This window comes from Taurulus bubalis (genome assembly GCF_910589615.1).
Source record: "Taurulus bubalis genome assembly, chromosome: 3".
NCBI classification, from domain to species: domain Eukaryota; kingdom Metazoa; phylum Chordata; class Actinopteri; order Perciformes; family Cottidae; genus Taurulus; species Taurulus bubalis.
Window position 1 is genome coordinate 5,754,021 of NC_136591.1, and position 22,699 is coordinate 5,776,719.

Sequence of the window (22,699 nt, forward strand, 5' to 3'; positions counted from 1 at the left end):
AGGTTGTTGCGGTTGCTTGTAAATGTTTAATTACACTTGTAATAAAGATCATTTTAAGTGGGCTGGCGCTATGGAAGCCCATTTCCACCAGTAAAAGAAAACAATTCTGAGATTAAAAGTCATAATTAGTAAGTGCGCATGCGCTTCAGTGGCGCTGGCTTTTTTTTTTTTTTACTAGATAACAAGAAAGAAAAGAAGAAGAAAAGCTAGTGCTTTCTATTTCATAATTAGGACTTTCTATCTCATAATGTCGACTTTCTCTCTCATAATTTCGACTTTCTCTCTCATAATTTCAACTTTCTATCTCATAATTAGGACTTTCTTTCTCGTAATTATTTTTATTTTACTTGCGAAATGGGTTTCCATACTCTAAACTAACTAACAAAAACTGATACAAAACGAGGGAATGCTCTCATCTGTTTTGCACCCGACGCTAATTAGAAGTGACGCTAATGGTTTAGCCGGCCTTCCTCTCTGACCTGACCTTGTCGCCCCTGCAGACCCCTGCCTCACAGCGATGCCGCCGTGCGTTGGCGAGGCCGACCGCTTCAGTCTGGAGGCTCTGCGGCACATCCACAAACAGCTGGACGACGACAACGACGGGGGGATCGAGGTCAACGAGAGTGTAGAGGTGAGCTTCGTGATTCCACATTTAAAGATTTTGCGATGTTAAGGATACATCTTTGTGATCAAATCTTCACGACGGTCGAGTTTGAACGCTGTTACTGAATTTGATTGTCTCTCATGCTGTGCTTCTCGTAATGCGGATATTTGACCACGATCACAGGCTTTCCTTTCTCATGTATTTCCTAGAGCATTGGGTTAACCAAACCCAAGTGTTTGTGATTTATTGAACAGCGAGTAACATCTTGTAGAAGTGAGTCCGCCTTTGTAGCTGTTCTAAAAGTCAAATACATAGGAGAGAGACAAATTGGTGTCAGCATCATTAACACACATAACATACCAACACCGATACGTCATCAGAAAGACATTTTTACAGATATTAGCGGTTGGTATTTATAGTTTTATTTATACGTGCACATGACCATCCTGCCTTTTGCAATGCATAGCGAATATCACAAGACAAAGGCCTTTTATTTGTGCCTTTCGGTTGAAATGAAAGCACTTACAGACCTATGAAGTTTTAGTTGAAGTCTTCTAGCGATGCGGTTGAAGGATGCTGATAGTGAGGAAAAGCTTCTGTACGGGACGAGAGTGGCAGTGGTAGAACCCACCATGACCCACCATGGTCACATTATGTGTGTGTGGGTGTGTGGGTGTTGGCAGGAGTCATCTTGAACTGGCTGAGAAATGCTGGTGTGAGAAACAGTTATACCCTGCAGCCCTCCGGTGGCCCCTCGGTAAAGAGCTGGACGGCTATGAGTGGAGCCTAAAGACCCCCGAGGGCTGCAGTGTTAAACCTGGCCCCCGGCCCACATCAAGGCGATGCACGTCTGTGCATATATATCCTCGATGCCCGTATCTGCTCTAAACGTAAAGCGGTTTTGTCTTAATAAGGGCAATGAGCAGTGTCTTGTTTCTTTCCAGCAGTTGTTTTTGGCCGCGGCTCGTTACTGAGGATTTCCAAGCGTCTCCTTTGGGCCCCGGCGGTGGGCGGTGCCGGGTTTCATAACATGACGGGCGCTCCTTTAACTAAATTAGTGTCTGTCTGTCAGTTAGTGTGACTGAAACAAGTTGGTTTTCGACCGTCTGCGACGTGAAAAGGGTTGAAGACGGACATTTTCTGGAGATATTTTCTGCCGATGTCATTGTTAACACTAGGATCATGTCAGGTTGACTGTTTATTGAAGGGTTGGGGTTTCCTGTCCATATGCTGAACTGTCCTTGAGCAAGGCGGCGGACCCCAAATTGCGCAAAGTTTTTGCATATGGGGCAAAAAAAAAATGCACCCTGTTAACTCTGGGTTTCATTACAATGTCATTATATTACTGGCAGCGAACAACAAAGACCTTGTGGGCACTTCCTGCTTTTCCTTCTCTTATTTTGCCCCCCTGACACCTTTTTATTACAAAATTTGAGAGGATGACTAAGATGGGAGGATGCTCGTATTTGCAGTAATATTATACTACAGTTTTTCATGACATGCATTTCAGAGATGCTCATGCTGGTGATAAAGATGCCGTGAGGTCAGTGGTGATGGATGGTGACAATGATCATGAGAGTGCGTGGCAGTTTTTTTGGGTAAAGCCACGTACTCACGACCTTTTACCTTTATCATGCCAACCTCTGACAAAAGAAATATATGTTTGCTTCTCAAGAGAGCTATTTGTGTTCTTCAAAAGAAAGAAAATGATTTATGAATATTTAGCGCAAAATATGTGATAAATAAGCCCAGATAAAGGCACATTTTTTATAGACGGTGAAAAGGACAGGCTTCTCTTTTTTGTGTTTTTGAAAGCATTTCTCTTTTAAATCCAATATATTTTCCATTCTTGAACTGGACGATGCTGAGGTTTTCATTAATTCATGCATTGATCCGATATTCATATCAGATAGCGGCATCTATTGGATTAAATTCTGTTTACATCTGATTACATGGGTGCGCACTACGTCGTGCTGCTGGACATTTTGTTTGATGTGGCCTTACACATGAAATAATGACCCCAGCCACTTCCACACAGCGAGGCAGACAGCTTATTAGTTATACCCTGGCAGCAGATCGGTACTCGGTATCGGCCGATACCCAAAGCGCAGCTATCGGTATTTGGGCTGAAAAAGACCAATCAGTGCGTTCCTAGACCGTACACATTGTGTTTAGAGATTCATAGGACATTACAGAGGATACAAGAGCAAAGAAATCCCCTGTTGCAGCTCGTCAAATATAAATATTTGCTGGTTTTCCATGTAAACGATATGAATCAAGAAAATAAACGTGGTCTTCACAAAAAACAAAGACGAACGCAGCCCACAACACAATGTTTTATTTGAGCTGAGCAAACTCTATTTCAGCTGACATCAGTAATCTGTCTTTGCGATGTCATTTAATAAACACAGCTGGCTGTAGCCGAGTAGGACGTGTCCTTATCACCGAGTTACCTGGCCGCGCTGAAGCGTGCAATTTGTTCTACCCTTAAAATTCCTCCGTAGCTTAACAACAATCAGTGTTGCTAAGTTACAGGGAAATTAACCCCCACAGACGTATTAATACTGACCAATGTTTCACAGTTTCTATCACCGCACAAAGATCACACACACACACGCACACACACACACACACACAGATCATGTACAGGTCACTGAGTCACTGATACAGGATGCATTGGTCACCACAACATCTACCTTGGAGCATTTTCATTTTGACTATATATTTATATATATTAATTTCTATTCATATACCTGTTATACAGTTATCAGTCGCAAAAAAAAGAAGCTTTTGCTGCTTTTGAAGAACACAAATAGCTCTCTTGAGAAGCAAACATATATTTCTTTTGTCAGAGGTTGGCATGATAAAGGTAAAAGGTCGTGAGTACGTGGCTTTACCCAAAAAAACTGCCACGCACTCTCATGATCATATGATATTTGAAGTGGTGCTAAATAAAGTGTATTTATAATCCGTGCCCAGAAATCTCCCAGGAAGTGATTTTTCAACCTGTGAAGTTGGTCTCGGATCAAAACTGTCAAATCTTTCCCCCCTGCCTGTCGACATCAGCCTGAATCAACACAAACCAGAAACCTGGACCCTCTTTACGACGTCTATTTATAGTCTCAAAAATCAAATAACTTCCTTTTTATTTTTTCCACTCGCAAGTGTATCTGTGGCCGACTACCGTGGAAGAATTTCATTAGGAATCAAATCCTGTTAAACATAATCCTGCCTCTGATTACTCCGAGTCTGGGAGTCGCCAGGGGGGGGTTGGTGTGACGTGAGGAGGGAGGGAGGACGAGGAGGGAGGAAGAGGAGGAGGAGGAGGAGGAGGAGGAGGGAGGGCTGTTGCTGAGCACAGCCACCGGGGACGGCAGGTGCACGTCCTCTCCTCGGGGTGCTGGGCTGCGTGCTGCCCGTCTACCAAGGAGACGCTCAGCTGGATCGTGTTGCATCACTTTGAAATCGCAAGAACCCAACCCATGTCACAGCAGGGTACCCGCCTTTGTTTGTGTGTGTGTGTGTGTGTGTGTGTGTGTACTTTATTAGTTCTTGACAGGCCATACATAACAGCTAGGAGGAAAAATGAGGCTTGCATGTGAGGTCTGCTTCTGTGTACGACTTGTGTGTCGAGGGCGGGAAGGAACAGAAGGAACCCGAGGCGGCTCGAGGAGCGTCGATGGAAAAGGAGGTTCGAGACAGAGTTTGTTGACTCGTCTGCGAATGTTCTCGCGGGATCATTCGAGTTCAACCAACGGTCGATTTTAATTGAGACGTACAGGTATGAGCGCCACAGGGTTGCTTCAAGAAGATGAATCCTGTCTGAATCGCAGCTGATGTTTGACAACTGCTGTAGATTTTGAGAAACTGCTTACATTGCTCGCTATTAAATCAATAAGATATGGTTTATAATAGTATCAGCATTAGCTAGAAAGTCACATTCTGCTTATTTCATCCTTAATCAGGTTCCACATGATTTTCCAGAGAACGTCATATATCATGGATACCAATACACATTACACACACGATGTGACATAAGATTGTATTTATATCCAGCAGCCTAATTTAAAACCCAAACTAGTTGGATGTATTTTCATCATTTAAGCTCAGCCCTCACAAAGTCTCTGAAACAAGTTGTTTCAAACGTCTCACAACGGATCACATTGTGATCATTGTGATGATCTCAGGGGATACCCGGGGAAAGCACGAGGGAGATCTTCTCATCGGAGAGATGCTTTCACCAATGACCAACCCAGTTGTCATGTGTGATGAATCAGTGGTGCTGCAAGTAGCGTTTCATAAATCAAACCCAAGCACAACATACTTCTTGTCCCAAATGTGTAACAGATTGATAACAATTAATCAATCTAATAAGCAACTTCTTGCAGTTTTAGACGTTAAGCCTATGATGGATGTAATAACTTTCAGTGAGCTCGATGCGTAGATGTGCACAGATGGACCGATGCAGTAGATATATAATAGTGTAGAATATCTGTTCTCGTGCATTATGTCCATGACGCCCTGTTTCTTCGTTTTCCGGTCGCGTGATTCGTGGAGGTGAATCGAGGGATTACCTGTATTCTACGAGGCCTAAATAATATGCCGACCGGCTTAAAGGAAATCAACAGGTGGTCTCTTGAAAGGATCCTTCTTGTTGGCTATATTGTATGTCGTTTCCATTAAATATCACAGTGTTACACATGTCTTGTTTAAAAGTGCTGGTGTTACTCACCCATCTTTTTCACCGCTGCGTCTCCAGTCTGATTTCGAGCGGTCGGGGATCTGTTCACGTGTTTTTTCTTCTTCTATTCTAATACATATTGACATATAGAATATTCGTTGACAGCCTCTGTGGACTGTTGGCGAGAGCAGAGACTCATGGGAAGAGCCTCCAACTCAGCCAGCGCCCCGCAATCTGGAATCTGGAGAGAACAAATGCGTCTTTGTTAGACTGTGTGGAGGTATTGTTGTCTTTTCAGGACCGACTGTCTTCAGGCAGAGTTGAGGCTCTCTACCCCAACGTCGTGGTTGTAGTTATCACACCATTTAAACCCTGAACCACAGAGTCCCCCACAAAGACCAGTCTTTATATGCGCTGCTCACCACATATTCCACAAAGCTGTCTTTGACCATGATGCAAAGCTGCTGCGCCAGTCTGGCTGCAAATAGAAGTTTTATAATGAGATGGCATCACTTACACCAATTACATGTACTTGTAATACTCGTATTATTGTTTTAGTCTTTCTTTAACGAGTGCAATTTAAGATTAAAAGAAGACCGTTGAACACAAACACATTCCCAACTTCCCAAAAGTGGGTTTTAGTGGCCATAAAGATCAAGATCAGGCCTCTTCTGTTCTTCTTCATGTAGAGCACATGAAGAAGAACAAATGTCCCCGAAGTTTGCATCTTTGCCAGCGGGACTTAATTTCTCATAAATACAGTGAGCATTAAAGGCTCTGCGAGACGTTTGTTGAGACGTCCTGGTCCCTCCAGTCACTCAGCAGGCACTTGCTTCTCTTCGGTGGCTCCTGGCTTTACGTCAGCGGGAGAAACTCATTTGCATTTGTATTGAGTAAGAAGAGAAAACACTGAGCAAAGGATCTGTACTTTGGCCGCTATGGTTGTGATGAAAGAGCTGCTCAGACCCACACTGGGACTCTGAACAACATTTTAAAATATCTCAGCTATTGGATGGATCGCCACATTCACTTCCCCGTCCCTCTCACGATGATTCACCATGACTTTGGTGATCTTCTAACCTTTCATGTGTCATCAGGACAGAAATAAAAATTCAATGCGTCCAATACTTTGTTTATAAGGACAGTTCACTCCCAAATCCAAAAATATATCTTTGTATATCTTTTTCCTTTTCCTCTATGGTTCCTACATGAAACTGCCCAAAACAAGGTCTGTGGATTATTTTAAATAACGTGGGTTATGATTTTTTATTTAATAGACATTGCTGTATTTTGTAATGTATTGAATGAAGGTAGTTAGCTCCACTGGCAAGAGGACAAATATGTATTCTGGGGTGAACTGTTCCTTTTTTTGACAAAATACCTGCCGGTGCGATTTGGTCGAATCACCGACGTTTAGCAAATGTCGGATCTTGACTTTTAGATTTTGAGTTTTATTTCTTTATTGTTTGTAACTTATTTCTCACAAAGCAACTTTGGGTTGTTGTATAGAGTATTTTCTCATGACTGGCTGTTGGATGTGTGTTCAATATCCTGCGTCACACATCAGCTTTGTGTGTGAGGGTTGAATTAGACTGCTGATAAAAAGCGGTTTAGATCTCCAGCTGGTCCACTCTTATGCCACAGGCTCGGAGATTTAGTCAAATGAAGGAAGAGATCTTCGACATGGAGGCGCCAGGGCGTGAGCTATACTGACACTGCACCAACACGCACACTTTCACCCTTTTTTACGACGTCCAGAAATATATTTGATGTGAGCGACGTCGGATTTCGCCTTCAGCACCATCCTTTCCCATCTCAGATTATAAAGTGCGTACGAGCGCGTGTGCCAGAGGTGAGTCTCACAGAGGACATTGTAAAAAAAACAAAAAACACGTCTCAGTACCAGAGAGGGAGATTTTATTTTCAGCGACAAGAAAAATGCATTCAGTGCCTCTCAACACGCTCCTTCAGGCTCTCTGTGTGAACGCAGTACAGATGTGCAAAAGTGCCGGTGGATTTCTCTCAAATGAATGCACGTATGTTACGATAAATGCAGCTGTCCAAGACGTGTCTTCAGATGTTTTTAAGACTATCTCAAAGGCATTTGATGCTGTCTCAATGCAGGCACACGACATTTACCAAGCTCAGATGTTGAAACCCATTGATCTGGGTTATTGTGATTCATAACCGCGCGAGACGTCGAAACGCCCTGAGCTGCGACTGCTTGTACTGTTTGTAGCACCTTTTTTGTTTGCTGTTGACGTGAACATGCACTGTGCATGTCAACGCTGCACATCTCACATTCAGCGCCCCGCTGGTTACACCTTGGTGGAAAACTGTGAATTTACACTTTCGCTCCGGCATCTTAATTAGTTCTACCAGCTAAGCCTCTCTTAATGTCCCCGAGCAACAATTACGTCTTTTTTGTCTCTCCTAAAGCGGTTGAATCTACATCTAAAGTGTATTCTGGACCAGCCTTTATTGTATTGCATGGGCAACGCCAACTGGATGCTAACTTTGGAGTACAGATAATAGAGCTTAAGCTGTTAGTGGCAGCAGGATAGCATACGATACTTCACTGCAGTCATATCAAAGAATCATTAGTTATCTAAAGCATGAATGGAGTGTGAATTAGGCAGGAGGTGTTAAGTTTTTAGGCTACACACACACACACACACACACACACACACACACACACACACACACACACACACACACACAGCACACAGGTGGAAGTGGTGCCTTTCGCCATGGGTCTCGTTCTCTTTTCAAAGTCCCTAAAAGGAAGAAAGGAGAGTGAAAATAAAGTGTGTGTGTGTGTGTGTGTGTGTGTGTGTGTGATCCAAAGCCAGACTTTTAGGCAAAGCCAACTCTTTACAGCTCTCTGTCAAAACCACACATGGACATGCCCGGCACGGCCGTCTGTATCTCCCCCAGAGTTCTTTGAAAAAAAAACTCATTTTGCAGCAAGGTTACGCAATTTATTGTAAAGCATTTTTAAAAAATTGTTGAAATTATCTTTACATCCAGACAGTAATCAATAAAAGCTCGACAGCTGTGAGTACGCATTAGCCATGTTCGTTGTTCATGTTCAGCGTGATTATGTTTTCTTGCATGAGAATGAGACACGGCTCAGTTGGATGCAGTTAGCGATGACAACGATGGATGCTTTTAAAATCTACATTTTTAAAGCGTCCATTTTATTAAAGTTGTCCACACCAGCTTCAAAATGCTGGAAAACCAACACGTCTTTACTTTTTGTGAAGTCTGAAAACTCAATTCTGCCCTTCTTCTTCTTCTTCTTCTTCTTCTTCTTCTTCTTCTTCTTCTTCTTCTTCTTCTTCTTCTTCTTCTTCTTCTTCTTCTTCTTCTTCTTCTTCTTCTTCTTCTTCTTCTTCTTCTTCTTCTTCTTCTTCTTCTTCATATCCTAGTTCATAATAGAAGACATGAAGCAGCAGCAAACCAACAAACACAGCAACCTGCACCGTGAAGACCAGCACATCACCGTGGAGGAGCTGTGGAAGGGCTGGAAGAGCTCCGAAGGTAAAGAAGAGAACACAGATTCTTCTACTTTTTAGTCCTTATGATCATCTTTAACGGCTCACACTTTTAGAATAATGCTGGGTGTACAAAATGTGTACTTTTACTTGACTGTCTCCTTATTATGCTACTTACTTCTACTCCATTACATTATTAGTGGGACATACTGTACTTTTGTACTTTCCACTCCACTACATTTATTTGAGGACACTTCAGATGAATATTTTACACCCAAAGATATTGCATATGCTTGTAAAATTGAAAAGCATCGTCGTAGGTGGTCCATGTGTTATTAAAAGCCCAAAAAAACTAAATGAAAATAGTGTTGCAGACCCTTTGGAGACCACTGTAGGCTACTACCTATATAAAGAAGTCCAAAGCGTGCACTATTTATTCTTAACCGCATCTGTTACAGTTTGAGTCGCTCTTGATAAACGCATCAGCCTAACAGTGCAGTAATGACTCCATCTTTTCCTTCTTCTTTCTCTCCTCCTCCAGTCCACAACTGGACCGTGGAGGACTCGGTGCAGTGGCTGAAGGAGTCGGTGGAGCTGCCGCAGTACGAGAAGAACTTCCGGGACTTCGGGGTCACGGGGAACACTTTACCTCGGTTGGTATCGCTCACAGGAGCGGCTAAATGCGTCCTTATTCTCCATGCTCATAATAACATGATGAACATCTTTATTATCGTGCTGCAGCTTCATGTAATTTGTTTGCCTATAATTAAGATGTTATGCTTTGCCATTGGTGATCAGTGAAATGTACTTATGAATAGCAGCACCATTATGAGCTTCCTTACAATACTCAAAGGCACCTTTTAGTTTTCATTACTCTGTGCAACGCTGCCCACTGCTGGTCATAAAAGGCAACGCAGGGGGGGGAAAGATTACTGCCTGTGTGTCTTTGTTCCTCGTTTTAGGAGAAAAAGTTTGTCATTGTATGGTTTTAAATGCAACCATTATAGTATCTAAATGCTTTTTAATTTTTTTTATCAGAGTGACTTCTCCCTGCCACTGTGTAGTTTCTGATAATATCATGATTTAGTCTTTTAAAGCACACAGCATATAGTATATCCGTAATTGCTAATAAAGATGAAATTGTTAGCAAAGTGATCTCAGTGCATCACAGAAGAAAGTGAGACATCGGTGAGACACTTGTGGAATGCGACTCTCTACAATCTGCATGTACAGCGTGAGTAGACAGAGCGGTGGGCGGCGGGGTTATTGAAGGGTTCATGTTACGCCGGTGGCCGCTGACTCATGAAGTGATGTCACAGCGCAGGGTTACAGTTTCCCCAGGCTGCCATGTTGTCTGAGCCTTTAAGATGGTGGTGGTGAGACAACGCCTGATAACTCGTTATGACATTTAAGTGACAGCGCGGAAGAATGCAACTCATTCAGTCACTGATCTTTTTTATTGAGCTGACAACGTAATCATATTTTCTCACATATATATATACTTTCTCCTCCGGGGTGAATATATGAATATATAGAGTTTAGCAGGACACCTTTTCTTTTATGCTCCACTTCTTTTAAGATTTCAGTAACGTGTCAATCCAGCCTGGCATCAGGTTTTTTTTTTTTTTTTTTTGCTACACCTTATGTAAATCAATAAACAATCTTTCTTAATCCCCTAAGAAATTGGAACATGCTGCACCCCAACAGTCAATTTCAGTAGGCTTAGTAAATACTCCCTAAAAAATGCAAAAGTTCATATCATTCAGTTATTGTCTATAAAATCCTGATACACTGGTAAACTGATATATCACTCCTTTATTTTATGTATTATAGATAGATATCATTATACAAGGCTACAACATGACCTAACTCTAAACTTCTACGGTTACCCTTCACTAAAGTTATTTGTTTGTGAAAACACATTTTAAATGCTAATGAGTTTTGGAAATGTTCTTCCAATGACTAAAGTGCAAGCCTGACACAGACAGAGCTGAGATATGACTGGAGATCAGTGTTCAGTATTCAACGCAGTATTTTTCTTTCTCCCCACATTTCAGAATAGCGGCAAATGAACCGTCGTTTATGTCGATGCAGTTGAAGATATTGGACCAGCGGCATAAACAGAAATTAAATCTAAAGGCACTGGATGCAGTGCTGTTTGGTCCTCCTCTCCGTAAGTATGCGATGCATTTTAAAACCAAGAGCACATCAACTCCACCATCGCTATTCATGAATATTGTTCTGGCCGTATTTTCAATTAAATATGCAGTATTTGCTAAAAACACCCTTCCTCCCTCTGCAGGTGCACAACACAACTGGATGAAAGACTTCATCCTGATGGTTTCCATCGTGATCGGTGTCGGGGGCTGCTGGTTTGCCTACGTGCAAAACAAGTCCAGCAAGGTGCACATCTCCCAGATGATGAGGGATCTGGAGAGCCTGCAGAATGCAGAGCAAAGCCTCTTAGACCTGCAGAGCCGGTAAGAGGAGGAAATGCTTCCACTGTACACAGATGTAGTTATTAAAGACACGTTCAGACAGGTTAGAAACAAACAAAGCAGCATTCCTGGAGGTTATTAAGAACTTAATGAAACATTACGTACACACACACACACACACACACTCAGACAGTCCTGATAATTATGCTACAATAATACATAAAGTTGGGATTAATGTATATTTTAGTGGGTTCGTGTCAAGACCGGGTGTGGTGAGCAGAGACTCAGGCGCAGAGGCAAATGACAGGAGGCACGTTTGAGGGGAAAACTCCAAAATGTACTTTACTTAAGTCAAAACTCAAAACAAAACAAAACTAGGAACTGGCAAAATCCAAAGCTCAAAAAGGTGGCATATAACATGGGTCACACGATGAACACTCACGTAACGAAGACAGTCTGGCAGGGGACAAGGGAAAGCGGGGGAGTATATATATGAGTGTAGGTGAAGGGAGTGAGACAATCAGGAGACACACACACACACACACACACACACACACACACACACACACAATTAACCAACAGGGCGTTACAGTTCGGTGGTGCAGATTGGCTCTCGGGTTGGACGGGACACTGTTTCCGACTTGTGTGATCCATCTAATTTCCAATAGCTCCAGAGCTCAAAGAATCTAAATTAATTTGAAAGATTTAGATCTGACCAAAATCTACAACATGTTTTTATATTTGTATTCTAATTAAATGAATGCTATGCTGATCAATTAATCAAATGAATGCAATTAATTGCATATATCCCCGAAATCAAGATATTTCAACTCCTAAACATTAACGTGGCACTAAGTAAAGCACCGAGTAGAAATATATCTTGGGGATATTTAGAATTGATTTCTCATTATATATGTATTGATTGTCTTTCATCATTAGTTATAATGTTCACTAATGTCGCTTAGCCTTCACTTAAGCGCCAATGTGGTCATAACACTCCTTTAGTACATACGATTTAACTACCCGGTGTCGGAGGAGCACAGAAAGGAAGGCACACACACACACACACACACACACACAGTGTGGTCTTGCAGCAACCTGACAGCACCATCAGTGACAGTTATATATATATATAACCACTATAACGCAACTATGTTGTTTTTCACGTTTTATTAGGATGATGACATCGTAAAATACGACGACAGACATTCAAAGCTTTATTCGAAAACATCAATATGAGCTTTTAATGTCACAGAAATTACATTCAGCGCCGCCCTGTATATAATGATATGTGGCTCCCTTTCTTAGCTTCTAGAAACATTTGACTGACTCTACATTTTGTCTTTTCCACTCGTCCTCCAGGCTGGAAAAGGCTCAGGAGGAGAACCGCACGGTGGCCGTGGAGAAGCAGAACCTCGAGCAGAAGATGAGGGACGAGATCAACGGGGCCAAAACGGAGGCTCACAGGCTCCGAGAGCTGCGAGAGGGCGCCGAATGTGAGCTCAGCCGACTCAAGTACGCCGAGGAAGAGCTGGTGCAGGTAGGGCTCTCCAGACGGCCGACTGCCCCTGAATGCCTCTCGGGGAAAAGAGATTTATAATTATTCACATGCACTGTATTTACATATTCAACTCGCATGGCTAATGTATTCACTGTATATGAATGTAAATTTATTCATGGCCTCTGCTAAAACACCTTGAAATAAAAAGATGATTTTCATATTCTTCTTTTGGACAAAATAGCTCTTTTGCACGACCACAAGATTTCCCCATTTCCAAAACTCAGCGCCACCAAATCCAAGAGTTCCACTCTCTCATGACTTCTCTACTTTTCATTCATCTGAAAGTCACCCTCACTTAAAAGCATTTGATCGGGGACTTTTAAAAAAATATTTGCCAGTGAATGTAACCTCTCGTATTCCCCCCTCCGCCCCCGTCAGGTGCGTAAGGCCCTGAAGCGAGCGGAGAAGGAGATGCACTCGGAGCGGTCGGTGCCCGAAGCGCTCCAGAAGTGGCTCCAGCTCACGCACGAGGTGGAGGTTCAATACTACAACATCAAGAAGCAGAGCGCCGAGCTGCAGCTGTGCGTCGCCAAAGACGAGGTAACTTCATTTACTGATGTATTTATTGATTACAAGGCAGGATTGTGACATCGGACTGAGCTTTTGCAATATTAGCATTGCATGTATTTCCAATGTGGAATGCATGCATTAGATTTCAGGTACTATGCAAGTTGTTAGCTTACTTTATGATTGACTGTCTACGTCACGTATCCACAGACCCTACCAGCTTTTAGTTTTATCGCCTGTCAAACTAAAGTACACGGAGCTGCGTCTGGCTCGTCTCTTTGTCTCCACATGCTAAAGAGCAGTACGTCATGTTTACTGCTGCTATCGAGCATCAGGAGCTCAGCACGTCAGTCTGTCGCTTTTTGACAGCCAGTGTTGTTCAAAAGCAGCGTGACGCAGCAGCTAGTGGTGGTGGGGGTGTAATTTATCATTTCTGTAATATTTGGGCTGGTCAGGTGAAGAATGACGTGGATGCATTGATGGCAGGAAATAGAAGTCTTTAGCTTGACGCTTAAAAATCCAGAAATGTGACTTAGGAAGATATTATTCGAGTCAGTACTAATTTTAAAACTTCAATCTATTTGATTCATTTTAAAGTAAGATTTCAAACAGATTTTTTTTATTCAATGTACGTGTGATAAATATTACTGTTTTATTGTGGCTCTAGGCTGAATTTATATGATTATGGGTTCCATGTTTTCAATTTGTTTTTCTCATTAATGTGGCCAAATTATGTTTATTTCTTAATTGTTACTTGCATCAGGCCAAACTCAATTAACTTGTTGATTCACGTCAAAGCCTTGAAGTTGAGGTGGACTAAAAATAGATCACTTTTCATATTAATAACTTGATATCAGGCACAACCCAAGAGCCCGATGAGCCCGGGTTACAATGAAAAACGTTTCTGGGACCATTCCCGGCTTGAAATGTAAATTCTATGTAATACCAAAACAACAATAACCCTTAAAACCTTTTACATCTGAATTACTTCTTGACATAAATTAAGTGAGTGACAATCTATCTTCAGTCTAGTTAAAATTCTATTTGCAATATTTTCATGTTTTTGTATCCTAGGCAGAGAAAATAAAGAAGAAACGAGGTTCTGTGTTTGGAACCCTTCACGTCGCCCACAGTTCCTCCCTGGACGAGGTGGACCACAAGATACTAGAAGCAAAGTAAGAAACTCACAAACTGATCGTGATACAACGATGTGCGTAACCAAGCATGTGACTACAGGAGAATTTATTGCCCTTTAATAAGTACTGCGATTAAATTACAGCAGTTATTAATATAAAATATTACAAGAAGGGTCCTGTTATATTTACAATGTGCCATTACAACACAGGATGTTATGTTTTAATGGCACATTGTAAATGTAAGTGCAACAGTAGTGTTTGCACTGTATATTACTCAGCCCACATACATATGCATATATACGCGTAGTCAGACTCTGCTGATATATTAAATTGCGCCATTATCTTTTGGGAATTTGCTTTGTTTGTTTAGGGCTTTAATTCTTTAGTACTCACCGCGTTGGAAATAACCCAAGCAGTGACCATATCTGACTCGAGTATATCAAGTTCTTGCACACATTTAACTACATAATGCTGTTACACTTATAGTAGACACAAAAAGTTTTATTCCAGATATATTGAATATATTCAGAAGTCTTAAGTATAATCCAGGCTCTGCCCAATGTGATAAAGAATTCCTTTGTGTTTTAAAAGCCCAAAAGAAAAAAAAGCACATTAAAGAGAACAGTCACATCTTCTTGCATGACCACTTTATTAGGCACACGTCGAATAAGCAAAGACTGCTTCTGACCTGTTCCGACACACTAAATGATTCAGAAACAGGATCCCTGTAATGTGTGAGGTACATAAGTACACTACCCCCCTTCACTGCTGTGTGTTTTTTAGGAAAGCCTTGTCAGAGGTGACGGCGTGCCTGAGGGAGCGGCTGCACCGCTGGCAGCAGATCGAGAAGCTCTGCAACTTCCCGGTCGTCAGTAACTCGGGGCTGCCGAGCCTGACGGCCAGCCTGTACTCGGACCACAGCTGGGTGGTCATGCCGCGGGTCTCGGTGCCGCCCTACCCCATCGCAGGAGGAGTGGATGACCTGGATGAGGACACGCCTCCCATCATTCCACAGTTCACGAGTGAGTAAGAAGCCGGAGGGATATTCACGTCGCATTAATTAACGCAGACAAATTTCGTGACTTGAACCGTGATCCCCGTTTCCCCCCAGCGGCCACGCTGATCCGGCCCTCGCTGACCCGCAGCAGCAGCCTGTGCCGCTCCCGCCGGAGCCTGCTGAGCTCCCCGCAGTCCTCGCTGATGTCCCCGGACCCCGACCTGCTGTCCATGGCCAGCTCGTCCCTCTCCTATCGCACCGAGGCAGACGACGAACATATCATGTTCAGCTCGGATAGGAGGGGGTACGTAGCGGTGGCCGGGACGCCGCGGAACGGTTTTACAGTTTGGACTCACAGGTGTTTTATCCAGACATTCACTTTGAGCTTTGGGGTTGAACTGCCATTTGTTACTGGGGGCCATCTCGTATGTGAAGGATTCATTAATTACCTCTGCTGGAACCTGCACATGACACACCATAATTAGTTATTGTCGAATATAATGAATTACCAAGATCTAAAGTGCATCTTCTGCCGACTTTAATTCCCGCAGTTTGTCCCCAATTTCCCTGACTAATGTATTAGTGAAGACGAAACGCCAATACAACTCGAAAAAGTCCTATTCGTGTCAAATAATGGCCAGTAAATAACAAAGAGACATTTTGTAAAACAAAAACCAACCAGCAAGATTTTTAAATCTTTCAAATGTTGTCTTAGACTGAAATGCATTTGTATAAAATAAGAAGCCCTTGCGAATTGATTAGTGTAGTAAGTGTAAAACATAGGTCATATGTAGCCATTCATATTTATATAACGCAATAGTGTTGGAAAATAAATAACTGCCTCTGCTAAATATTGCAAAATGTTGCAAAATCTTGGTACTTTTTGACAAATGTAATCACCACTTGGACCAAATTGACTTGTTTTCGTTGGGGCCACCAACCTCCTCACCTCTGTGCGTTGTGTTCAGAGTGCACTCCGTCATCTCCACGTTCATTAGGCACAGAGCAAACAGCAGATTACACTCATTATATCCCCAGAGACCAACCGGTGCTCTCATGCTGGAATATAACAGAAGTTTTTCTGTACAATAGTTTGAGGTAATTTGTTTGAGTGTCTTTATTTAAGAGTGTGTCACCTGAGAATACAATATAGATGTAAGACATTAGGCCACACAATTGCAGCTTCTTCTTTGGTTTATGCCGTGTGTAAATTGTACAAATTCCCTAAAATATTTACGATTTATTTTTGTAATTTTGCTCTCTCTAGTAAGGTCTTTGCTAAACTCCGTGCCAAATTAGCTCCATTTGAAAAATAAAAAAACGATGGAATGTTTTTTTAAATTTTTAATTAGATGAGCAAACAAATTAGAGCAATCAATAGTTTCCTGAGTTGTGACCTTGGTGCCTCTGCTCTCCTCAGGGAACCGGCTCAGGAGTGCAGCTCCGACACAGACTCTCTCAACTCTTCCTTGGGCCGCAAGCAGCTGCACAACCCCTGCACAACGGGCTCGGACACCCCGTACCGCAAGATCTCCCGCGAGGAGCTGATGCTGTTGAGCCAGAGTGCCGAGCTTCCCGCGTCCTCCACCTCCACCACCCACACCAGCAGTCTCAGGGACTCCACCCCTCCTCCGCTCCCTACCACCCCGGCCAGCAGCCCCTCTGGCCCACCCTCCACCTCCCCTTCCCCGGCCTTGGAGCACCACTCGTTTGCACACAAAGGCTCGCCCGACCTCACCCGCGGTATACCCGAGTCCCAAAGTCTAACCTTCTCACAAGGCGTCACCTCTCCGTCAGGCAAGGGCATGTACAACGGCATCCTGGAGAAGTCCTACAGCTTCGGCCAGCTGCCCGCCGGCATGCTGCCCAACGTGGGCCGCTACCCGTCCCTTACCTCCCTGGACTCGGAGGGCCGCAGTGTGGGACGGGAACACAAGCTCCAGAGCACCTCGTCCCAGGACTCCAGCGACAATGGAGAGAAAATCAAGCGCTCCTCCTCTAAAATCAAAAGCTTATTTAAGAAGAAAAAATAAAACTTGCAGAGTGAGGTAGTTTATGAGAGAGAGAAATACAATATAAAGAGTTGTTTTAGCCCTAACACAAAAAAATGGACATCAATGTAAGCTAAAACATTTCATTTTCTCTCGTATTTTCTTCATTTTGTCATCAAAGATGGAATGTAGCTCAGTCCGGGTGTCTTTAAACTCTTCAGACTGGTAGCCTTATTTTTCAATAATGCCTTTTTATTTAGTTAATCCAGCCTCACAGGGAAACCTGCAAGGGTCAAGGAAAAGGAAAGGTCTAAGGTCATGAGATGTTGACATCCAGACAGCCCCAAAAAAAAACAACATGACCTGTCAACAGTCTTCTATTCATTTTGGTTTGAACCAAAAAGTCGTGTAAGGGTCTAACGTGTGTATTGTTTAGTACAGAAAGATGTTTGCTGTTCCTGCTGAAAGTATTTAAGTAACTTTCAGCAGCATTACAAGCATAACCAAGATAAACAGGTCATAAGATTTCTTAAATACGCTTTCCTCGCCGTTAAAATTATGGATTGCATCTCGAGAAGTTTTGAGTCATAAACTCATGTACTTGATTAAAAAAAAATAATCCTGCTAAAAGTTTGTTGCACTACCGCTTCCCTGATATTTTGGGGAGGAGCCGCTGCTTGCGGACGACATATTGAATAAAGATATAGAGATGAGATGAGTCATGGCCGGCGGCAGTGGAGACGCAGCACATGATGCCAGAGCCAAAGTCATCTGATGCATCTTCAATGCTACTTCTCATGGATCTCTCAATATATATAAATACAAATATATATATATACTTTGTGTTCACGTGATTATGTTCTTATAGATGTTTTTAAAAAGATTTATATTGGTGGGGATTCCTATTGTATGAACTGATCTTTACTGGAGAAAGTTTATTGAATATGCAGATTCAACCCGCACCAGTCATTTTTCGTAAAGTCTAGCTGTCCCTTACTACTTGATTAACTGTCAATATCCATTCTTTGTCTTAAGCACCCCGTCCCCTTGTAAAATGTGGTGGCATTGCCAGATTTTGTTAAAATGTCTTTGTCTTACCACATTTAAGGATATACGAGTGCCAGGAAGTCAAAAAAAGAAAAGAAACAGTCTAATGTAATGTGACGACATGGCCTCTACCATCTTTGTTTCCAGGTTTTATTTACTAGACAAACACTAAGGAGTATATTTCTATAAAGGAACTATTTCATCCCTCCCTCCCTCTAAGCTCGAAGCCGACCCATGCAATACGGCCCCGCTCCTGTTCCTCCACTCTGGGCCCGCACCGAGCGCACTGATGTCAAGAGCTCCTGCTTCACACTGTGATTTCTGCCTTCATCCTGGACCCGGCTTCAAACACGGCGAGGGTCACGCCGGGGGGTCGATGCCCGCGTGCGTGTGTGCGTGCGTACGAGGTGCGCCTGGGTGACGGGACGACGCGAGGATCCAGCGGCCTCCGATTTTAGAATAGAAATGAGCTTGTGGCAATACAGCACACGATGAAGGAAATAGAAGAGAGGACTGCGAGAGGAGGAGATATGAATGTTTACGAGACATTAGGGGTTTTTTGAGAACATTTTCTGTGTGAATATTTGTATACTGTAGAAGAATTAATAATAAAAAAAACAATGGAGGCATCATAGATGTTGCAGAGTCGTGTTTCTAGTTGGTTCAATTTCATACGTTTAATTTATATTGGTTGTGCAGTTCATGGTTAGATTTTTAACTGCTCTGTGTCACTGAGCAAACGCATCATTTCAGAATCTCTAAACTTGAGCCGTGACTTTCCTGACCCTCCTCTTTGGAGCCCGCATCCTCAGAGCGCAACGGTGTGGGGGGAAAAAATGTCTTTGTGACACCCCATTTGTCTCCATGCGCGGCACACAGAAGAAGAGCATGCATGATTGCTTTATCAATATAAAGTGAACGTGACGAAACTTGAGTTGATGGTTCATCAATTCAGCGCGTTTGGAGGGGAGCTGGGACGCCTGCTGGTGATGAATGTGTTGTTTGGGCAATGCTGAACACAGCAACAAATCCCAGACTTCCACATATCTAACCTTAAAGCCCTCACCACATAGGAGCAGTTACAGCGATGGCCACAGGATGGCAGCAGCGCGTCATGTGAAACCACGCCAGCCTACCTGTCTGCTTTCTGCTCGGGGTTATAGTAAGAGCTTATGGACACATAATTAGACAAAATATGATCTGGTTTCCCCACTACCCCCCTTTGGAAAAATGGACTTCCTTTGATCATAAGCTTAAATAATACATCATAATCCAAATCACAGATATCCAAAGCAGTTAAACCAACATATGAAAAACATATCCAACAGTGAAAGATGATATTTAATCAATTTAAAGTAACTTTCCATTCAGAAGCTTCAAAGATGTGCAACAAGTAAGAACAAAATAAGGACCTAATTTCAAAATAATAAAAAGATAACACCAATGTGAACCGATATACAGTATGCATAATATACTGCATACACGGATACAATTAGAAAACTGGACTTAACTATCAAAATCTTATCACCAAAAGTAACCAAAGTAACAAAATAAACACCAAAATTGAAAGAATATGATGCCACGTGTACCATGTTTGCATTATATGCAATTGCTTCGTTCTCTACAGCTCACTGGATTACCACACTACTGGAATCCATTAAATAAAACTCAACCCAACGTCATGTTACATGTGATCTTCACTCTTTGCCGATCAACGCAACAACACCATATTTAATCTGTCATTAACCTTCATCATTATTAATCATCTCTGAGGGATGTCGAAAGTCTGAATTAGTTTAAGGTTAAAGCCTCCTGCTCACAAGTGTACATTTATGAATTAAGTTAAAGCAATATGAATATAAATGCACATGTATATGAAATGTTTCAGTAAAACGTGATTATTTATAATGGAACAATTTCCATGTTTTCTGTGTTTTATTAATGCTGCACGTCCATTTTAATTAATTTCACGATGATAGTATGTCATGCTCATACCCTGTGTAACAAGTTTCCCCTTTTATAAACTGTATACTACACTGACTAATTATCATAATCTCTTCCATTTTCTGTGAGTGATTGTTAGATTCATTGAGTCTCTTTCATAAAAACATCAAGATGTTAGAAGATATTATTGGAACGGCATTTAATGCAACTCATGTGATGTGCTGCTTGAGGAAACCAACAAATATTACTGCAGAAAAATGCAGATGGACATTTAATTTCCAGAAATTCATATTATAACGATTATAATTATTCACTGACTCTCCATGAACCAACTTAGCCGATCCCAGCTGACATTGGGTGAAGGGTACACCCTGGACAGGTCCAGACTATTGCAGGGTCTACAAATATTATTCTAATATTATTGTTGCAGCTGATCGAACTGATATAAATGTCACCGAAGTTTCATTCCAGAGCGAAGGCCATAGCTGGAGACACACAGATCAAACTCAAATGCATCACTCCCGAGATTCATATTTTATTTGTTCAGATTCATCATCTTGTTTTAAAAAAGAAATCAGCAATAAACACTTTCTGCATAATGTATGTGATGTGATGCTGATAATTCCTGAGCGTCTGGTTAGGTACGAGTTACATAATTACAATTTTACCAGTGTTCAAAAACTGTAATCATATTCTCGGTTATTAAATAATGACTTCTAAATCTGAACATATTTCCGCCTCTCAGCAGGACATCTTGTACGCGATACATTCAGAATGCAAGTTGTTGTTCGTGTGCAGGTAACCGGCTACAGAGAGAAACTTCAGCAGTGATAACTTTATTAGCATTAGCACGCACACACACACACACACACACACACACACACACACACACACACACACACACACACACCATCAAAAGCCTCTACAGCTGTTTGAAGCCCACCAACAGCTGATCCAGCTGTGATCAGCTGCCGCCACCATTAGAAACAGACGTTGCTTCACATGACGCTTCACATGATGCTTCAGATGAAAGGATGTCTCATTTCTCAAAAAAACATATTTCCTTGTTTCCTCTCTCCTCGAATGGTTCTTTTCCGTCTCTCCGTGCATCCCTGGTGGGAGAGACGAAGACACACGGAAAAGACCAAAGTTCGGGAACTTGGATGCAATTAAGAGACTTTGGATGATATTTACTGAACCTCAGTCCAAATTACTGCACTTTAAATCTCAAATACTGAAAAAAAAATCGTACATGCAAGTTGCTTTTTTTAGGGCTCTTCTTGTTGCAGAGGCGCTTACTTTTCTAAACAACTCCGTCCCGCTCCACCCAGACGACAACCTCCAGTTATGACAAATGAAGCCAATACGAAAGTGTCTTCAAACGTTCATCCCTCTATTGGCCAGCAGGGGGCGACTGCTGTAGTTGCACAAATAAATCAGATTGTATTGTAGTCCTCGAGAAAATTACTCTACTTCTCACTTGGTTTATTACCTCAGTAGACATGAGTTTATGGTCTCAATCGATAGTTTCAAGTCTTCAATAAGCACGATTCATTTCCTAAACTATGGACCCATTTTGAGTGAAAGAGTCCATAAAGCAGAGTATGCTTTAGGGCGGGCCTTGTGTGATTGACATGGCTGTATTTGGCATATACGTCACAAAATGATAACATCTGTTTACCGTTTGCAAAAAGTCAAGATGCAATGGCCAAATTGCCAAAAAAAGCCAGTCCACAAACCAATGGGTGACTTCACAACGACTCAGTCCACTTTTTATCTACAGTGAATGCTTCCACCTCCAAACCAATCACATTACAGGAAAGGTAACAGCTCATAAACAACCTAGATGAACAAAACCCAAGACCCGTCTCATTTTCTCACTTCTGTGTCTTCTTGACTCCTTTCCTCAAAACATAAAAGACACGCATTACAAAATAAATACTATTTAAAATATTGAATTAAAACATGGCAATGAGCTAAAATGTATAAACCGGAGAACGAACAAAACATTGGTACAAGGTATGAATGAATAGTCCCAAAGTTAAATCAATAAACGGCAGCAGAAAACAGGACAGGCCCTAAACCATTTGCCGCTTCATAAACAGCAGCTATATATCAAAGTAAATTATTTTACAGGCAGGAAGCCAGCGTAAAGATCTGAGATCCACCATCCATACCCAAGTAGATGTCTAATCAGCCGAGGTGAAAACACAAGTGAGCATCATGGTTGAGACGGGCCTCTAAAAAGATAGATTAATGGGGATTTATTGGCAGAAATTCTGTAGGTAATTCATAA

The 22,699-nt window shown here is 42.1% G+C and overlaps 1 protein-coding gene across 1 annotated transcript in view; it reads left to right on the top strand.

Annotated features, from left to right (window-relative positions):
* The window catches only part of stim2b (stromal interaction molecule 2b), a gene marked incomplete at its 5' end in the record, with an annotated part of 37,711 nt that extends 18,630 nt beyond the window's left edge, over positions 1-19,081 (top strand). The window contains 11 exons of the mRNA XM_079215060.1: positions 501-631; positions 8,717-8,828; positions 9,324-9,435; positions 10,840-10,955; positions 11,085-11,262; positions 12,583-12,760; positions 13,160-13,321; positions 14,363-14,463; positions 15,208-15,446; positions 15,536-15,725; positions 16,842-19,081. Of these exons, the coding sequence (XP_079071186.1) occupies positions 501-631; positions 8,717-8,828; positions 9,324-9,435; positions 10,840-10,955; positions 11,085-11,262; positions 12,583-12,760; positions 13,160-13,321; positions 14,363-14,463; positions 15,208-15,446; positions 15,536-15,725; positions 16,842-17,454 (2,132 nt within the window). The 3' untranslated portion in view covers positions 17,455-19,081. The remainder of the gene's footprint in view (positions 1-500; positions 632-8,716; positions 8,829-9,323; positions 9,436-10,839; positions 10,956-11,084; positions 11,263-12,582; positions 12,761-13,159; positions 13,322-14,362; positions 14,464-15,207; positions 15,447-15,535; positions 15,726-16,841) is intronic.
* Positions 19,082-22,699: the final 3,618 nt, after the last annotated feature.